Source organism: Accipiter gentilis, chromosome 32, assembly GCF_929443795.1.
Source record: "Accipiter gentilis chromosome 32, bAccGen1.1, whole genome shotgun sequence".
Lineage (NCBI taxonomy): Eukaryota > Metazoa > Chordata > Aves > Accipitriformes > Accipitridae > Astur > Astur gentilis.
The window spans coordinates 13,607,011-13,628,106 of NC_064911.1; the positions used below are offsets into that span (position 1 = coordinate 13,607,011).

At 36.2% G+C, this 21,096-nt stretch overlaps 1 protein-coding gene across 1 annotated transcript in view; it reads left to right on the top strand.

Annotated features, from left to right (window-relative positions):
* CFAP47 (cilia and flagella associated protein 47) overlaps positions 1-17,692 on the top strand; it is a 347,638-nt gene extending 329,946 nt beyond the window's left edge. Inside the window, 2 exon segments of the mRNA XM_049834739.1 lie at positions 7,507-7,675; positions 17,366-17,692. Coding sequence (XP_049690696.1) covers positions 7,507-7,675; positions 17,366-17,587 — 391 coding nt within the window. The 3' untranslated portion in view covers positions 17,588-17,692.
* The last annotated feature ends 3,404 nt before the right edge of the window (positions 17,693-21,096 follow it).

The window sequence follows — 21,096 nt, forward strand, 5'->3', positions numbered from 1 at the left end:
TAAAAGTTTCAGTTTGGATATAGAGTGTCATCCTGTAGACCTTCCCTGAAAAAAATGATCACCCCTTTGGAGTTTTTCTTAAGTAAACAATTAACAGCACAATCCCATAGATAATCAGTGCTGGCACTTAAAGAGAGGTGGCGTTTTTTTCACCCTGCATATAGGTACTTTCTGTCTTCCTTTCTTATGCTGGATAGTACCTTGTGGCACTGCTACTTTGAGAGTAACTGGGGGGGAAACAGATGTATTTCTGAGTAACCTGCTAGAAAGGGACTCTGCAGCTCTGCCTTTTTCTCCTTCTGCTACTTGCAGGACAGAGTAGTTGCACAGCATCACTGAGCAGACCTGTACATCATCTTTTTGGGTTAGCAGGGTGCGTAGTGATGCAACAACAAATGTTTGAGAACCAGAGGCCCCAAAAAGGCTCAGTATCATGTTAAAGGCAGATTGGGATTCTCGTATATGTACCAAGTTGAACGAGGATCTTCAGTGATCCACAGAGCACCTTTGGTGACCTCTACAAAGCTGTGAGGTCAACGGTTTTACCTTTCTTTTTCTTTACAGCTACTGCAACTCAAATGTGGGCTTCTCCCTTTAATTACACCCCTCCCCAGCAAAATCTTCAATGTGTATGAAATATTTCAGACCGAATTAATGATTTTCCAATTTACCCGTAACTACGTTTGATGTAGTTGCTTCAGGAATGATGAACAGTTACAAACGGGAGGTAGTTGCTACGCTGTTCACAATGATCTGCAATAATGAAAGCTCTGAGAGTCCATGCAAATATGTAATGCGCTCTGTTTTAATATATTTAAAATTGACACACACATGCCCCCAATGAGAAACAGCCCAATATCTGCTTCAATAAATAATGAAAGACACTGAGAATGCAGCCAATCAGTTTTGTTGTATGAAGAAAACTCAAATATATTTTTTTAAACTGTCTGCGCCTAGGACAGTTCTGATATATGAGTAGTCCAATATTTTACTTTCAGCTTTAAAAATTCAAAAGGGACCTGTTGTTGAACGGTTTCTTGTAGTGGGATTAAGTTTGGTTAGAGTCATATCAGCAGACTTCACTTGTTAAATAAGAAAGAGCTGCCACTTTTTAACATACACAGGGACCTTTTTGGGGTTTTGTCATAAATGTAGGTTTAATTCAACACCAGCTGAAATCATTGGCAACGTTTCCACTGAGGTAATTGGCTTCGGAACAAGCCTCTAATGTTTATGTTAATATTAGTGTTTGTTTTAGTACCAAATGCATTATTGAATGCTAATGGTTTACAGAATGACAGCAGTATTCACCAAAAAGAATAGATAGAATATTATCCTTGGAAATAAAAATTTTAGAAACTTGTTTGATATCCAGCTCAAATTATTGGTCCATTATTTTATGCTACTGTCTGTAATTGAAACAGAAAAAAAATTCTGAAAGTGATGCTTTGCTTGTTTTACTGAAAATAACTTCTTAATATATTTTTAATCAATTGTGTTTTGGGATCAGAACATTCATATTGATACAGAACTGTTTTTGGAGAGTACTTACTGCTATATATTCTAGTACAGAGGTATTTTGGCAGTTGGATTTATTCCTTCACTTTAAAATACTGATATCCAGCTACAACAGAATGTTACCTTACTTGCTTTCCAGTGCAAGTACTTCATTAGCCAACATGAAACGTGGATAGATACATATGAATACTATGTTTACTCAGAAATTTTTTGTAAACCGCATTACTTTTGAATGTTTAGACAAGATGGTGGCTAATTCTCTCCTGTTGGTTCTATCTGCTTATTTCTCACAGAACCTCCTTTCACCAGTATAATTCTAGCTTTCCATGTACCTGTTAGTGATTGTTTTAATCATGTATTGCTTCCCATATACAGAAAAATTTTATCTATCCTTCCATCCCAACCTCTCATTCCAATCCTGTGTTTATCACAAACAGGATATTTGTTACCTTGAGGAAACTTCTCAGGTGACCTCAAACTATGCTTCAGAAAAACACACTTAGTCAGCACCTGCTCTCACAAAAGCATGGTATCAATACGGTCTCCATGGAGTGGTATCTGCCAAATCCAAGATGCCGCTCGATTTATGGAAACAGAGCTAAAATGAAGTGAAAACAAAACCAGGTGGACTGGGGAGATGAGAAGAAAGATGATATTAGGCTTTAAAATGACTGCATGTGCAGACTTAGTTATCTTAACCTACTTTTCATATTTTGAACACCACTGTGGATATTTTCCTTATTTCTTCTATGCACACTTCCTAGCGTATAGAATAAATGCTCAATTAAAAACATTCCTTGATCACAGAAAATTAATTTTAATGCTCTCTGAAGAATAGCGGGCAACCATTTTTTCTGTACCCTCCCTAATTGTGAAGGGAAAAAAAGGTTTACAGTTACAACTTTGAGAAATATTTATATTTTATTGTAATTACTGCTGTATTTCATTAGAATTACCATGAGCCAGAATTATGTATGCTGCGAGAAAATGCATTCATTAAGTTCTCAGCACACGCACCCTCTCCCTCCCCCTCTCTCACACGTCGCCGTACACGTTACAGGCCTGGATTCCTATGCCAATCTCGTTGTAACCAGTTCTGCAAAATTCTACCGTTAATCTAAAGATGGAATTAGAATACTTTATCTTAGCATCTCCCACATAGTGGCAGCTGCAAAGAACAAATGTTGACTGAGCTCCGTTTTCTGGAGTCTGAATGGAGACTAGTGGAAAATACCAGGAATGATACACATGCGGCAGAGCTCCCGAAAAGTTACCATCGTCCTTCCCGATAATACGATACCTGACATGTCACACGTTGAGCCAGGAGCTGTATCTAGCCATGTCACCTGGACCCCTTTTAACTGGAAAAGTCAGTTTACCAATCCACAAATACGGTTCCCCTGGGTAGAACAGGAAAGAGCCAGAAATCTTAACGTTTTGTGAAGATAAAAACCATAGCTCCTGCTTTGGTTTTACGACATGTACACAACAAAAGTGATGTTATAGTTGGTAAAGCATTCCCTGACAGTCATTTGTCATGCAGTGTTTCTTCATATTTTTTGAAAGTTCTTTAATTCCGAAGCAGTCTTTCTAAAGCTACAGAGTGATAATTGGAGTTAAATCTTCTCTGATGTCCAGAGTTCAGGATTTAGAGCGGTTAAGTAAACCAGAGTCGGTTTTGGTATAAAACATAACCGGCTCCGATAAATAATGAGGATTTCCTAATGTTTTTTTCCATTGTCATTTTTTTGGTTGAAAAGAAATTGTCTAAATCATACCATCTATCACTAATAATTTTATACAATTTGACAACTTCATAAAGTTAATAAGTTTAAAGAACTTCACTACATAATAATTGAAATTTCTTGTGTCATCCAACCGATGTTAACTACTAATTAAAAGAAGTAAGTTTAGTTATGATTAACTACTTTTGGAAGCACATTGCAACATTTTCAAACCGTATCCCCTGTTTGCTTAAGCAGTTCTGTACTTTGCAGATTAAAACATTTTGTTACTCTTCTTTTATAAAAAATTTTTATATTTGACCAGAAGCACTATGTGTTGTTTTTTACGTATAGTTTGCAAAATGATAAGTTTTGTAAAGGAATACATTTCTACAGGAATAATTTACTGCTTCACTAGTTTGAGGAAGAGAGGAGTAAACATTAAAGCTATTTTGAGCCTTAATTTAATAAAGGCTTATATTTCAGATTTCCTGGGTATTTTATAAGTTTTGCAGTGAGATCTCTATGGGAATATACATTTTAAGGTTTTCTTTAACTGAAGGCATAAGGTGCTATTCTTTTTTAGTTTACTAATTTGAAAATTATCTAACTAGAATGCTGACAAGCACAGACTGCTATTTAAGAACAATGCCATTTAAGAACAAGATTGAAGGAGTAATTAGAATTATGTCGATTAAATACTAGCTCAATTTTTTGCTCTTCCTGGTTGCCATGATGTCATTGTCCAATAATTATTTAAATTCAAATTAATATTGACTCTTGTTCATTATTTGAGTAAGGGCAGCGTTCCTATTGTCCGATAGCAGTACCAAACTGTTGTGACAGGAGTTACGGGGCACACGGGTGGGAAGGCACATTTGCTTTCTCCGGTTTATATGGCCACTGCCCTTATATTTGCTAATTCATTTTTGCTTCATTCGTATGTGTTTTCAAAACTCTACACATCATTAAACTTTATCAAGTGTGTTAGTGTCTGCCACCCTTGAGTTAAACAAAAGCCTTCTTGAAAAAATAGACTGCCTTATCACTGTCCTTCATGGCCGAGAAATGACAAGCCAAACATTGACTCCAGAGCTGTTTTACCTGAAGCAGTAATCAAAAAGGAGGAATTAATTTTTAATCATTTTAAACCACATAAGTATTAATTTTTAATTATACCCTAAATATACAGACAGTGAAAACAATAATGTCTGAAATTCAGGTGCTATTCTGGGAATTTTATCTCCAGCTTTCTCGTTACTATAGAAGATGAAAATGAGAAAGCAATTTACTTATGCTAGTGAGCTAGCCAGAATGCCAGATCATCTCCCTGATGTGAACATGAGTGAAAACGCTACTTGCTTTTTCCTTGAGAGGCCATCTTTAGATATATTTAAAAAATAAAAATTCATGATTTATCAGCACTACAGGCACTGTGAAAGGTTCCTGTTTTCGATGGTGTGTAAGTTTTTAATTGCTAGTACTTGTGCTGTGAGCCATACCTTTGTCAGAGTCCCTGCTGTCCTATCATATTATGGCTATACATTTAATTTGCCAGAATTTCTATTTTCCTGATTTGGACATACTTTCCACTTTGAGGAACATTTTGCATCCAGTAACTGACTTGACTCTTTTGTTTAAAACAGCCAGGTTTTGGGGACGGGAGGGGAAGGGAAGGGAACAGGGAGGTTTTAGGTGTAACGATATGTATTCATGTAAGGATGTCTGTGTGTATGTGTATCTATATTTTACCCAACGCAGAAAAGAATGATAGTTGCCTTTAGTACCTTGTGCCAGTGCTGTCAAGAAACATGCAGATTTTTCTTTAAAGCTTTTTTATTAGTTTCTCTCCATTTTTATGAAAATTAAAATCTGACAAGGTGGATGCAATAAGATTTTTTCTCTGACTTGGCAAATATCTTGTGTGCGCAATTATCGATCAGTTTTGTGACAGTTTCATTTTAAACTGTCTGGTCTCCTTTGTCAGGACTAAAACTATAGCTTTTTCTCCTGTGTGTTTTCTGACTAACTGTTTTGAGGAATGATTTATAGTCTCTGAAAAAAAAAATTACTGTTCCTTCACACCCTGCTAAGATGCAATTTCTTCAGAAATAAAGTCCTTATTTTCTTGTGTCTTCTGTGCATGCAGCCTGTCCCATCTCCCTTAGCTTTTCATGATTGCATCTGTAGCTAAGTCACGCTCTTGTATGTCTTACGAAGACACAAAATACTTATTAGGAGTTGTCATCCCTAACTACTTACCAGAAAACAGACTGAACATGGGAGATAAAGAAACTGCTGTCTTAAAATGTTCCTAAACCTAGCCTATAGAGCAATGATGTTGGAAATGAAGACCTGTGTTCAGGTCTCTTTTTCCAGAACCAGGGTTTGAATATTCATCTCAGATGGTTTTGATGAGTGCTCTGCTCCGCTACTCAGTCTAAGAGGCATCACTTCTTTTTCATCCCGTGCCTGCCCTTTGTGTGTAGTAATTAGGCTCTAGGCAATCACAGCTGAGCAGTCCTTGCGGGAAATACGGATGTGAAAATTCGAGGCTTAGGTGGCACGTAGATGGGAATTCAGGTCGCAACCAGCTTAGTCCTTATGGCCCAGGGCTATAAAATCAGCTGCACAACTTCAGGCACCACAAAAAGAGATTGTCAGCATAAGTTCAATGTCACAAGACTTGAAATGCAGTTTCAGACATTCAGTAGTTTTGCCCACCTTGCTGTCACCTAAAGGAAAAGCTAGCCTAAATCTGCTAATGCACCCAAGTCCGATGGCACTGCTAAATGGCAGTTAATTTATTTTTTTTTTTTGAGGCGGCAGAAGCTTTTTGTTTTCCGTTTTCTGCACTCACGCTATTTGTTTCTACAAACTTACAGTGTGACCTTTTTTTCATGAGAGTATTTTGAATTGAGGAAACCCTTTTGTGAGAACGAATTCCAAAGGAGATCTATTTTTAAACAAGATGACATAGACCCAGCATACCACCCATGGAACAGCACTTGCCCGGGAAATGTGGGACATATCCGTAGAGATATGAATTGTCATAAAATATTAAATTTCAGTTCTTTGTGACTGTTTTCTTTGAAAAGCAGTGTTATTTCTGGTGTGACAATGCATGAATAAGCAGATTTGAACAGCTTTTCGTTGAGATGCTCTTAGTTTTTCTTTCTTCAAGTTTTATCAACTGAAAATGTGTTCCCTTTAAGCATGCATGATACTTGCCCTGCTGTACTGTGGCAGACTGTTGTGGTTTATTTTTTGACCACACCGTTGTATTTCTAGTTTCAATTCCTTTTGTTCTCTTTCTGTCCAGATAGTGATAGAGTTGACCTTAGCAACACATATAAAGACTAAAAGGAGAATGCCTGACTGGAAAATACAAAAATGTATATTCCTTTCACGCTGACAAAGTTTATGGCAAGGAGTCCCTGAGGAACTGTGACAGACAGGCTTCAGTTTGGGATTGGCCTAAGATTATTTTGTCGTCCTCAGCCACTGTCTTTACCAGGAATAAGACGTTGTCTTTGGTTCAACAGTACTGCCATTAAACCAGCAATTAGAGAAGATCTGCACTACCCGTGACAGAAATTCTTTGAGATAACAGATATACAATATCATCAATAAAGGAACCTAATTATTATCATTGCAATATCTTAACGTGTTTAGTTTATGGGATATAAAAAATGTGGAAAACAGTGATAGAAAATTATGATTTTCCATATGTTCATTTCAAGGCTTTCAGAGCTCCCTCCCAATCTAGTAACACTCCACCAGATTGCAAACTCAGTTCTAGTCATAAAACTTAATAAAATGGGTGGCTTGTCAGTTTTATTTGATTAGAGATTGGAAAAGTGAGGGTTTTAATGGGAAAAGTGGATTTTCACTCTGATATGGAATTTATTTCTATCACTACTCTTGTATCTTTACAGGTCAGATGATTCTTTCCTTTCTAGTGGCAAATGCTATCATTATTCTGTAGTTATTATAATATTTATAATAGCATGTAAGTATGTTTGAAATGGAAGATCAGTATGCGAGTCCCTGTGTATGAAGATTATAAATATTTATAGATAAATGTAAATAATTACTAAAGAATATTTATTCTGTAAGTAAGAATGCAGTTAAAATTCTGTATGCATTCCATGGGCTGCCAAGTTTCCTGAGTCATGCCACCGGGTGGGCTTAAAGTTAGATTGTAGATACATTTTATTAAGATACTGTAAAAGGCACAAGAGCCTCCTGTGCTTTTCCGTAGGTACCCAGAGCCATTCACTGCGCACTTTCTGGCGGGCAGCGATCCCGAATTCCTTGTGCTGCCCCAGGCTGGAGAACTTCTTCCAGAAGGCACGGTGGGAACCCATATAACGGTGGGATTCAAGCCAAGGATGTACGGCAAGAAGCACACGGCGACACTTGTGATTCAGGTAAGCCCTCCTGAATGCAATAGACAAATGTGCCTTCAGGAGTGGAAGGAAAAAAAGAAATCCTACACAGAAAAAGCAGCATTGGAACACACAAATGCATGTACTGTGATTATTTTACTACTCTTCACAATGGACAAGAATAAAACTAAATTTTGAAAATTAACTCATGACAAGCTGGAAAAACATATTATATTTTGATTTCTACGTTATCCCTTTGCCATCATCACCAGGGACAGATACTTGATACATTTGCCCCAGCTCTGTAGACAGCATGACAGAATGACTTTTCACAGAGAATCAAAACAATCATATTAAGAGCTGGTGGAGAATATATGAGTTATTGAATATGTGAGGCCTAGGTTATTGATTTTACTTGTAGTATCCCTCCTAGGATCAGAGGCACTAGAAGCGAGATACTAAACTGTAGAAGACAGAATTTCAGAACACAAAGCCAGGAATAACTTTTTTAAAACAAGCTTCAAAATAAGCAAAAAGGATTTGTAGCCAAATAGCTTCTGTAAGTCTGAAGGTCAGGAAACATTTATTCCTTGAGTAGTAGTAAAAATGTTCTTATTACTGCAGGAATTAATTTTTAAGTTTTAAGTCATTCTTTAAAGGGAAACTGTTTGTCAAAAACATACAGTAGCGGCAAACGCCCCAAACTCTCTACAATGCACAGTTTGTAGTTTAAATCTATTCGCTGTATGCTGGCAACTCTAGGCGACTCAGGCTACTATATTAGAATTGAAACAGCAATATTGATTTAAAAAATAAGATGGTCAAAACAAAGTTGATAAAAAGACGCATGGCAAATGATATAGTGTTTTATCTCTCTGAGTAACAACTTGTACGACAGTGAATAAGAAATTCAAATCCTGGAAAAACAAGAAGGCCCTTTAATCCCTCCTACTTGTTTTCTTTTACTGTATTAGACATTTGATTAATTTAGTCTTTTTACATAAAAAACATTTGAAAAAGAAAATAACTGACTGAATTTATTCTGTGTTCTTTTCTATTTACATAATGCTATATGACACATCTGCAGAGCTCAGAAACTTCTAATGTAGTTCTGGAACTGAACTCCTGTTTTTAGGCATGACACTTGGAAATGTACTAGCCATGTTTGGCTTTGGATTAACTTCCATCGCTAACAAAGAGCTTTAACATAATAAATTTGTCTGGAATGGGATAAACATGATGGTCAAAGATTATTACTAGCTTTCTAAGAACTCAGTCAGTAATCCAAAATTTCCTTTTCGGAATTTATCAGTACAGATGGGCTTTAAGTAACTGGATTTTCAACCTATACCTATTCACACCTCGGTCTCTGGTTATGATCTGGGCAGACAGCTCTTTATATCTCCACCGTTGGTACTGTGTGCGGGGAGTAGGCAGTCACTCGTACGTATTACATATACGTATCAGGTCACATCTTATTCCTGTATGTTCAAAAATACATTGAGTACTCTTAAGGCTCATAAGTGCAATTTGGACCAATGTTACACCATCACAGTATGTTAGAGATATTTCTGACATTCTTACTCTAACTGAAGTATTAAGTTGTTTCAGTAATGTTTTGGTGATGCCTATGTTCTCTTTGCTCGTCATATTGATAGTCCTTTTGCGTACACCGGATTTTCCCCTTTCCTCCCCACACAAGCTTTCGTTCCTGTAGCTCTAATGTAAGCCAGAGAATCTGCAACTGTGTGTAATTCTGCTGCTGCTCTGCTCTCAACATTGACCTGAAATAAGACGTGGTGACACGTTGAGAATACCAGATACCCATTTCTGCCTTTCCTGCTAGTTGAAATAATTTTCATTAGTGACCTGAAGGAGACAGATTTAGTTGGATGGCAAAACCAGTATTAAATCACCCTTACTTGGGGAATAATAATGGAGGTGATGAAACGCAATTAATGGTGGATCTAACACTGAAGAAGCTCTCTTACACATACCCTTTCTAGCCAATATACTGGCTGAGGCTTTGGGCTGTTTTTAGAAACCGTGAGGAAGTTTCTTTCCTTTTACAGTGTCACTGCTCTTCTGCTGCTGCTGTAGTAAAGGGCTACAGCACTCTTGCTGTAAAATTTCCTTTGCATTTCTGAGGGTAAAGCCATAGTGCTAACACTAATGTATTTTTATTATTAAATTCTATGAATAGTGAGTAGCAGAACTGTCATTTTTGTGTGCTTCAATGAACAGCGATAATTAGGCTGTAAATTAGCAGAGATGACAGTGCAAGTTCTTTATTTTATGTTGGTCATTACAATAGTGTTGTAAAGTAAAATGGGAGGTTAGGATTATGAAGAAAGATCCTACGGCCATCTTTTTCTCATTTGTTGTAAACAGCAAACCCAAATATTGTACATGCAAATTTTTTTGTTTAGTTGCCCTGCTGAGAACCCAATCTTGAGATAATTAGCATTAAGAGATTACAATTTGTCTTTACCAGTATTTAGTGTCTACATTTTATTCACTATATGTACATATATAATTGAAATAATGTAGCGCACAAATCAGGTACTTTGTGGGATATTTTGTGGATTCTCTAAGACCTTAATATTCACCAATACTTACAGTAGATTTTATTAACGGTAGGAAACCTTAATTACTTTGCTGAAGCAGTTAAATATTCTTTAACCATCATTAAAACTTCTGTTCTGATTCAACTACATATCAAAACAATTGGAATTAGAAAATTAATTTGAATAGCTGTTAGGAATCTTAATTTCGCAAAAGTGACATAGAAAATGACTTTAAAATTTTCTGTAGTTTAAAGAATGAAATATAATAGAAAGCCGGTAAAGAAAATAATCACGCTCGTTGCTGTAGCAGTGAAAGAGAACATCATAATCTAGTCAAGCTACAAGTAAGAAACAGTGATGCGGTGCCTGAACAGCATTTTTAAATAGGTATTATTCCATAATGAAACTTCCACATTTATAATAGCCTTCATAAACAGCACAGTTCTAACCGAAAAAAAATTAGAAAATATACTGCCACAAATGAAAAATTGGTGAAAAGCGCATGCTTCTTAGCTAAGCTATAAAGTGCTGTGAGTCAAAAAAGGACTTCCTCAGCCACACTGACATCTCAGGGCTGGGCTGCGATGTGCCGGTAAAGCTGAATGGAAAACCCGCCGAGCTCAGGGACGGCGAGGTGCGGCTGGGGTGGGGGGATGCTCCACGAAGGTTTCCTGGGGCAGAAATCACTGCCAGGCACAAGGCGGAGCAGCCGGGAGGCTGGCGAATCCTTGGAAAAGGGTGTACTCGAGTTGGCTTCGTTAATTTGCTTGCAGTGTGCTGAATTCAGCTAGAGACCCGAGCGATTGCTTTGTAATTCGTGGGTGAGACTTCAGGGATATTCTAAAGCAGAAGGCACACAAAATAAGTCTTAAATGATAAAATAGATGTCAGAGTGAACCAGATTGCAGGTAACATTATCAAGCCCTCCAGAAGTCAGGCTTGTGCACCTTTATTACTGAATAATCACTAACTTAGCCTATGGAAGATAGCATATCAAACCCATTTGTCATGCTGTTCTGGAAATAAATGATGCAGTGTGCAAGCCACAGTACCCAGGTGTGCCTTCCCTAAGCTTGTCTGTGCAAACTTGCGTATCTGAACAGCAAATGGTACTATTACATATTCAGTGGCTTGGTGAAAATATGTTCTGCATTGTTCCTGGTAGATTTGTTAATTACCATAGTTTAATGTTATTCTAAATTGTATCTCTTAAACAGAATAAGCAAGGAAAAATGTAACAAAGTTAATAGGATTATTAAAACAGTTTCACATTAAGTAAGACATCACCTGCCTCCCTCGCCACTGGTTGATGTTGACCTGAGTTTTACGACTAAAAACAGAGATTCAGAAAATTCATTACAGGCAGTGAATGTAGCACATCCTATAAGTAGCAAGACTGGATTTTGAGTGCAGAATCAATACTCAAAATTTTTGATTCGCAAACATGAGGACAGGTTACTTTGCTTATTGAGACTATAATTCTCGTAATGCCAAAAGAGGATAACAATATGGGAACCAGTGCTGTATGAAAGTATTCAGACCGTCGCCAGTCCTGAAGCTATGATTGATATTGATTGCATTACATCTAAGCAATGCTGTGAAACTTCTAATATTTGAACTGCTGAAGTCAATTAAGCCACCTTTAATTCTATCTGGAAGTGTTTCTTCTCTAAGCTAAGAAAAATGATTGTTAGCTATCTTCTTCTTTAGAAATTGCTCACAGCCTGGCTGGGCATCGGTCTGCTTGTGGGAGGTGGTGAGTGATTTTACATCCCTTCTTTTTTGTTGTGTTGGGTTTTGTTTGGTTCCCCGCCCCCCCCCCCCCCCCCTTCCCTTCACTTATTAAACTGTCTTCATCCTGATCCATGAGTTTTCTTGCCTTTGCTCTTTGCTTCCACAGTTCTCATAAAGGTTTGGTTTAATTTCATTCTGTATACACTGATCATAATCGGTCATCTTTTGCTTGTCACCACTGCACTATAAATTAAGGGGGCAGGGAATATTGGATGCACTGTCTGTAATTTCCTGTGGTTTAACTTATTTGGAACTCTTGCAAATTTTATTTGGACTTGCTGAGTTAACACTGTTTGGAAAATAATTGGAATACCATTTACGTTAAAATTCCTGATACTTGCTCCCAACAATTAACGCCCTCCTAACATAGATTTCTCTGGCAATTAATTAGCATGTAACTCAGTAGCATTTCCAGCCTACAGTGAATACACATGGATGATCTGTGTTCTGCAAATTACTCCTATGAATCATGAGCCATCTGTAAGAATGGGTTGAATACCAAAAAAATATACTTTTATATAAATTGTTTGGTGACTATTACCAGTATTTGCTGAATAAATTACTTCATGAACATTACTCAGTCAGACATCAAGGTGGTTAAATAACTTACTTGAATAACTTATGATATTTAAGAAAAAGTGGCAGAATTAATCTCTTTTTTAATTCTTTAAAATATTCTTCAGAAAGATTTAGCTCTGCAGATGGCCATTACTCCAACCAGATGAGCCAGTTTATTACTCTCTTCACAATTCAATTAGATTATAGTTATCAGGAATTTTGAGGTTTTGGTAAGAGGAAGTCACTCATTTCAACAAGAAATCCTCCCTCAGACTGTCAAGGACATTCAGTCTGTGTTCTCATCTTTCTTCTTAAATTGCATGTGAAATATGCCTAGAGATGCATTGCAGGGAGCCTGGGATTCTTAAATACCTATGTTTATATTAGATTTATCTTCTTAAAAGAGACTGTCTTTTATATTTCTATTCTAGTAGATGGTGTAGCTTGTAGTAGATTTAATACATTCATCCTTAGACTTTGTTACTACCAGTGCTAGTATTAGAACTGTTCCTAATTTGACATAATAAACTGCACTGCTTTAAGCATAGGAAAAGGAAGAGTTCCTCTGATTTGGGAAATTTTGACCCACTTCTTAGGCATAAATACAGCTTGTAAGTCAAATATTCTACCATGTATGGTCATATGTAGATGACCTTTCGAAGTCTCTCTTCTCCACCGCTCCAGAAAAGTCTAAAACTTGATCCATCTTTTCCTTTGCTGAAATGTGTCTGAGCTGGAAACCCAAAGCAGCAGCTCTGAGGCACTTGCACAGATTCTGAACTTGGTAGACTTGCTCTTGCTGCAGTTTTTGTATTGATTAGAGCAGTTGTTGTAGTTAAGTTGTATAGCCTTATCCTGAAGAAAATACTTATGGCTTCAGCAGCATTTGAAAACCTAATATTTTCCCTTGGAAATAAAATATTCTATTAAAATAGTCATTTGTGGGTGTCTAATGCTTTCTGAAAATTACTGAATTCTAGGTTGTCTTGAAAATTACTGAATTCTAGGTGGTTCTAGTGCTAAACAAAGTACTAACTCAAGTTATGTCGACAGTGACAGTAACTCTTTTCCATCCGTGTAATACTTGTTTCCCCTTTAGCAGAACATTCTGAACTAAAACAAGAGTCTTTCTTTCAGTAAATCAATACATAAATGCACAATTTTTTCACAATGACCGTATCCAACTGTCTTGGATGATAACACATAATTTACAATAGATGGACTACCATAGTTCAAGATGATAAATTAGGGTGGGTTTTTTTGTTGTTATTGTTCTTTTTTTTTTTTTTTTTTTTTTTTTTTTTCCCTTCTAGCTTGATGGATCCTATCGAAAGGATTCATGGGATAATGCCCACAACATTTTCCCCATTGAACCCAATGAGATTCCATCAGGCAAAAAGCAATCTCTCCTGCCACAGAACAACATCTGATGCAGGCTACAGCAGCAACAGAATAGATGGCTTTTTTCACCAAGTCAAGGCACAAACTGTTTTCACAGAACGTACAGTTTAGGATATTTGTATAGCAAACAGGAAATTAGCAAAAGGCTATATCAATTTTTTGATGCTGATGATAAATGAAGTTGAGAGGTGTCATAGCCCACCACTTTTGTTTAAATCCCCCTTTAAACAATTACTAACACTATAGACAGTAAAATTAGAATATGTGTGGATTCCATGAATAGAAATGATTTTTTTAGTAACTTGATACTCAGTTTAAATTGTTGGCTGAAACACCTATCAAATCTTTTCTCTGACCTTGAAGTGATCAATGAGACTTGCACCTGGTGAATAGGACCCTGAGGTTAAATTTTCTTTAAACTACATTGTTCATCTGGCGTACGAAAGAAAGATAAAGCATTTAATCTTGTACTGAAGTTAATAAAACAATTAGCTAACTTTGGAGAGTGATTTTCTTTTTTTTAAGTGACAACTTTATCTTTGGAAATAAGATACTGATGTTGGTCCATGTCACACCTGCTTTTGCTGGATTTTATCCTTACAGTCAGTAGAGTTACTAGATCATTTCACAGTATTAAATAAGGTTGAGAATAAAGATGAGTTAATCTGCCTGTTTTACACAGGAATAATATTCAATTTAAATTAGATTTTGATTTTAGCAGAATAGTAATGAAAGTTTAAAAAATTATGCATGCATGGTGAAATATCTATTAAGATCTTACGCTTACTAATCTTATTTGAATAAGGCAATTCATTCAGAAGACACTATGTAAAATCAGTACTGCCAACTTTAAAGTACAAGTTTTTAAAAACATTTCTTTAAAAATACACAGCAAAAAAAAAAATCACATATTCTTTCAACCTTAGCACAGAAAAGTCTGTATTCAGTTACCAAAATACTGGTTAAAACCAGTTGTGTAACAAGAAGCACGACAATTAGAGATACATAAGGCGATGACATTTAAGAGCTGCAAGTGTACACAGCCTATATGTGAAATAGCGTAAATGCTGTATAAGTACATAGCAGAGAACAAAGCCTGTGCCAAAGGTTTTACAGATTAATGGTCTGAAACTTCTTCCTGCTGAATAGCTGCAACATGAATGCAAAATGCATGCGTGCAATAATATCCCTTAAATATACTTTAGCAATGATAGGGTAACAATTAGAGCAATAGGAAGGAACATATGAAAGATAGCAAAGGCAAACATCATTGATCCAAACTTTTTCAGTGGCAAATATAAAATCGATATTTAACAAAACATATTACAGTCAGAGAGCCACTTTAACATCCTTTTTATTCTCTATGTTGTTATAATGATGAGATGACTGTAGAGAAAGTTCAAGATGGAGAAGGTTGACTGCTCTTCCCTAAGGCTTTTGTAGTGCTTTACCTAGACCATAATTAATTGACAGAATGCAATAAATAACTAGACGAATATACACACCATGCTTTGGAGATGGTTGATAGCGTTTATGCTATGTGAAAATTTGTCACAGTTTTTATGGATATTGTTGCTCCTCTCTATAGGCCAAATCTGCTTGGCGTACTGACATACCCAGCAGCAAAGCAGAAGCAGAGCTCTCAAAATGGAATGAGCAAATGAGCCACAAAGGCAGTTGGAAGCTGGGCTGTTAACTAAATGCTTGAGCGAAAAACTCATGAGCTTTGAGGTTGACTGTTGCACTGATTTCCAGATCGATTTGAGAGTATAAGCAGCCTTTCTGACCTTTTGTTTCCTTGGATGAAAAATGACACTGATGTTAGGTGTAATGGTTATATCTACAAATGCTTGTTCTAAGGATTAAGTTAGTTTTAAATGGGAGATGAATTACAGAAATCACAACTGGTGGTGTAACGATAAATCGTCATGACTTGAAGCAGAAGAGAAAGGTGATACTACAAGGCATGCCTCTGTAGCTCAATGCAGCATGGTGCAAAAGCCTAGCACCAGCAAACCTCTTCTAGAACCACAAGCAGCATGGCCGTGGGGTTGCAGTGCTGTGCCAAATGTGGAAAGCAGATCTTGGGAATTTGGCAGCGTCACTTATTTAACGTGACTCCACTGCTTTGAGGCTGCAAAGTCGTGGAGGCCGGTGTGTTCTGTTGACTGTGTACTATGTACGTATGTCCTATGTACGTGCACTATGTTCTGTGTAAAAAAAATGTCACTTGTATGAATGTATTTTACTAGACCTACATCGTGTCATATTTTTTACTCAGTCTTCCCTACAAGTTTTGCCTTGGAAGCAAAAAAAGCCCTAAACACAAAACCTGGGATTTCCAATCGCTGAGCACGAAGGAACAGGTGGCAGTGCATGCCTAAAGTGGGCATGCAATGCTTTGTCTTTCTTTTGCATAGTACAAAGCTGGACATAATGACCCATCATTTGAAATCTTTGGGTTTTGCAATATTTCTGTTGTTTGTTTGTGTGGGGTTTCTTTACAGAAAAGTAGAACAGAAAACTAAAAACCGTGAATAGACCTTTTCTTAGATATAATGACAGGAGAATGCTTATGACTTGGAATAAAGACCCGCTTTCAAGAATTAAAATGATACATTTTGAAAGAAAAATGACTGAAAGATCTGCAATAGTTCCACATGAGTTTTTAGCAACCAAAATTCTGCTTCAGGACACAAATGAAACATGGGAGATAGACAGCAGTATAGCCTTCATATGCATAGAAATAATACTCCTTAAATGTGGATGGATGGGCTGTGTAGTAAGAATAAGAATCACATAGTAAGAATCAAGTACTCAAGCATTATAAGACATGACATGGAAACATATGCTCCATTCCTAGAGACCAGTTATAAACAGAAAGCAAATGAAGAGTGTCATTTTCAATTCACATAAATATTCTTCAAACTAGAGATTTCAACATGAAGCTGCAATTCTCTTGTGCATACTCAGAGTCCTTTTCTCTTAGTTTTGTTCATTTTTTTAATGCAAAAATTCCACCATTTGATAGTACCACTATTACCAATACCAGAGCTGCAATTAAATCCTACAGTATAAACTTGAGGCATTTATATTGTACTATGGAATAATTACCTTTGAACAACATACAGACCTATGGGGTTTACTAAATAAAAAAGGAGTTTTATATCAGCCAGAAAGTTAAATATCTTGTCTTTGTTATGCCTGGTCCTGAATAAAGTTAAATGTGATTTCAGTTCTCTGTGTTCCAGGAGTGCAATTCTCATTCTGTGTTATTCCAGTACCTTACATGGAAGAGGATAAATATCTTTTGAAATCAATGTAGCATGGTAAATCACTGTCAAATTTTCAAGGTATTTGATCACTGATTCTTTTTTTTTTTTCCTTCTCTGTCTCTGTTCATTATTTTCAGACAGAATCAATGCAATGGACATATGAAATCAATGGACTGCCTCCACAGACCTTACCACCTACGAGGCGAGCAAAAGTCGTTTCTACTAGCAGTTACATAAGATCAGCCACAGTTAGACAGCGCAATTTTTTACGTGAAAATCTGAAACTTACAACCACTGGAGTATCCTCACCAGTCAAGGGGGCACCTTTGGTCCTGAGGACAAAACAGAGAAAGTTATGATCAGTTATTTTTTGGTTGGGGAGCACACTTTGGTCAAATAAATTCTGCAGATTAAAAGAGGATATAGTGTTTTTAATTATTTTTTTTTTTTATAAAGCAGATATGATATGCATTGATAGTATATTTTATATGGAAGATTCAGAGTGCCTGAGCTCTAGTAATATTCTTATTTTTCTTTGAGGGATTTTGGATGCTTATCTAACAGTTTGTGAATATCATACAGATGTCAGCAAGTCCTAATGAGAAAAAACTTTGAGTTGAAGAAGTAGACTTGAAAATTGGGGAATTCAAACTAATGCTTTGCTTTCTAAGGGATATTAGTTTAGTAAGACTTTAAAAGGAAGCTTTAATTGAACATATTGTGTGATGTTCAACACATTACATCCATGCAAACCAAGCAAGCAAAACCAATCCCTGATATCTTTCACAATAAAATCCTTACCCAAATTTTGCATTATTTTGCTAAGGTAAAGCATGTTTACACGTCATATGCCAGGAGCTTGAATGCCTTTCAGATTCTCTTGCTTTGGCAAATTTCATTAATTATGACAATTTTGCTTTGTCTAAAGTAAGAATCCTGATTTAGTCATCCCATAACACTCCAAAATCTTAGATAATTATACATAACATAGAATGAAAATAAAATGTCCTCCGTCATTATTTTTGTGTGGAGTAAATTTTAGAGAGTGCTTTAGAGTATTGAAATATAGAAGGCTATGAAAAGTCAGTGGGGAATGGAGCCAAGTTTTACCTTTTTTTTCTAAAAGAAAATAAAAGGTACTATTCATATTGTGTTTCCATTTCCATTTTTCCCATCCACAGGTGACTTTAGATGGGTATTCAGGCTTTGTGTGCTCTTGCTGTAATGTGGAAAATTAGATCTATGCAGGCATGCTTTTTAAGATCACTGGATGGGTAACTCCCACCTTCTTTCTGCACTGACATTGTTTTTCCTGTTTTTACTAATAGAACGTAGATTGCATTTTTGCCTTTATTTTGATGGCGGAATGTACTTTAACAAAAAAATGGCTTGGCACAGATTAAGTGCTTTCTTGGCACAAATACAGAATGAGCATCATTGCTCAGGAATGGGGAGCCTGAGAACAACCTATGTAGGTCAGTGTAAATGAGCACCAATAAAACCATTTTACCGCAATGTGCTTGAGGATTTTGTTTATGCCACACATTTTAGAGAAGCTATTACAGAAAATGTTGGGAACATATAAAACAGCAATGGCACTGTTTAATATCTCCTTTTAAATGCAGTGTGCCCCATTTTGGTCAGAAACCAGGTAATGTGAAGCAAGAATAAAATCTGCCTTACAAATTCAGTGCACAACACGGGAAAGATATTGTCAATAGTGATACCCAGTACATATCTAAAAGATATTAAGAAGCTATTGCACTATTTATCTTAAACTGCTACTGGGACCACAAATACAGCTAGATTTCATAGGAAGGTTCTATCTGCATATATAAATGAAGCAAGTATTTCTCTATAAGACATCAGAATTTATGGATCAGAAATATGCAATGGTTTCACAACTGATTATTGGTGTTCAAGAAATATTTCAGTGACAACTTTTCTTTGTAAAAGCTTTGTTTTCCTTGCTTTGCCTTTTTTTTTAAGTTTTGCTTTCTTATTTCAAATCACACTTGTTTGCAAGATGCTCAAAACTTTATAATTCTACCAAAGATGGATTAGCAGGTGGCATATAGGTGAATCACTGAACAATTAAATGGTGCTTACTCCAGAAATTTTATTTCACAGTTTGTTTCCCTGCACTTGCTGCTACATGTAGTAGATTTTAAAATTCTGTCATACATTCAAACATTAAAAAAATCCATAGGCAAATATTATGCAGCAAGATATATATCAGAGGAGCATTTTCGAAGGTGCAGTTTAATTATTTTATCTATCTTTAAAGTGAATGATAATCTATGCTTTCTGGACCAGATTACAGGTTTTTTTCAGTGTGTACAAGATCACTCATGAGTTATGCAAGATATGCCATCATCAGTTGAATTTGTACCTAATATTACAAATTTATTGCATTTTTCTTATTTCTTACAGAGTTCAGACAGAACTGAAAATATTTCTTCTGATGTTAAGAGCATACTTGCAAAGGTGATTTAAATAAAGACCATTGTATCTGTGTGGTTGTAACATCCACAATGTTTTACATATTATCCACATACATTTATGGATTACAGTGACTATATAAACTTTCTATTAAAAATAAATTCCTTTCTACTTCCTACCTTGATGCTTTGCACTTCTGTCACTGATGTGACTGTATTCTTTATAATGCAAGGGCTAATTCTAAGTATATATTTAAAAAAACAGTTTATTTTCAGCAGCACTGGAAGATTTCCAGAATAATTAGTTTTATTCATTACTTGCTCCCTCCATTTTACTAGAATTACTGAGCCATATTGAAAATCTTGAAGTTTCAACTCATGGAAGGAAAGAACTGATATGAGAAATGATTATAAAATGCTGCTTTTGTTACTTAAACTTGGAGAATTCACTACAAAGCTTTTGGACCCACCATTCTGGAAGAGAAAAAAATTAACTTTGTTTCTCCATGTTGGAGCACCCTTGATGATCTTCTTCTTCTGAAAAGGATGAAAAAAAGGAGTATGTCCCTTCACATTAATCTGTGCAGGTACAGCAGAATCTCAGGGAAATAGGGAGATATTGGTTATTACTGTAAATAATAGCTCTTAATTTCTAATTGCTAATTTTGGTTAGAGATCTTAGATTACTTGTACTGACCCCACTTATATATTTTGATATATATGTAAATATCAAAATTACAAAAGAAGTTTTTCAAAGTCAATATGACACTTAAGTCCAATGTCTTAATCATAGTCTTACATGACACACGAGTCAGCTGTGCCTTTGCTTGTTACTGGCTTACGAGCAATACTAGTGGGCTAACCAGTGCAGTCACCACCTGTTTGTTTATATTTTTTCCTCCCTTGTCTCTTTATGTCTCTCTAAAATGATTCATCTTTCAGACTAATTAAAAAAGAAAAAAGGATTAAAACCTTATGAAGCAACATTATCGTGTAATGTAGAACTGGTTACTTAGGAATGGGGTCTACATTTAATCTTATTACTAAAATACCGTGCAGCTTTTGCAGCTATTGAGCTCCTGTTTTTAAGTGACGTGTCCAGCAGTGGAATCAATCTGCCCTAGGCGGTTGCAGGACCGTACAGTCAGAGCAGTAGCTTCTAAACAATACAAAAACCATCAAACTTCTAATTGTTTGACGTTTGGCTGAGCCTTATTTGGCACAATACTACAGAGGAGAATGACACAAGGATAACATGGAAATGTTTTTAGGATGCCTGCCGTTAGTGGCTCAGCTTGGAGTGGGTTTTGCTGCCACATAACTCAGAGGGTTTCAAGATTGCTTGTTCTACTCATGTCTGGATAGCCATGGCATCAATAACACTCTAAGACTATATTATACCTGATCTCACTACTTATATAAAGGTT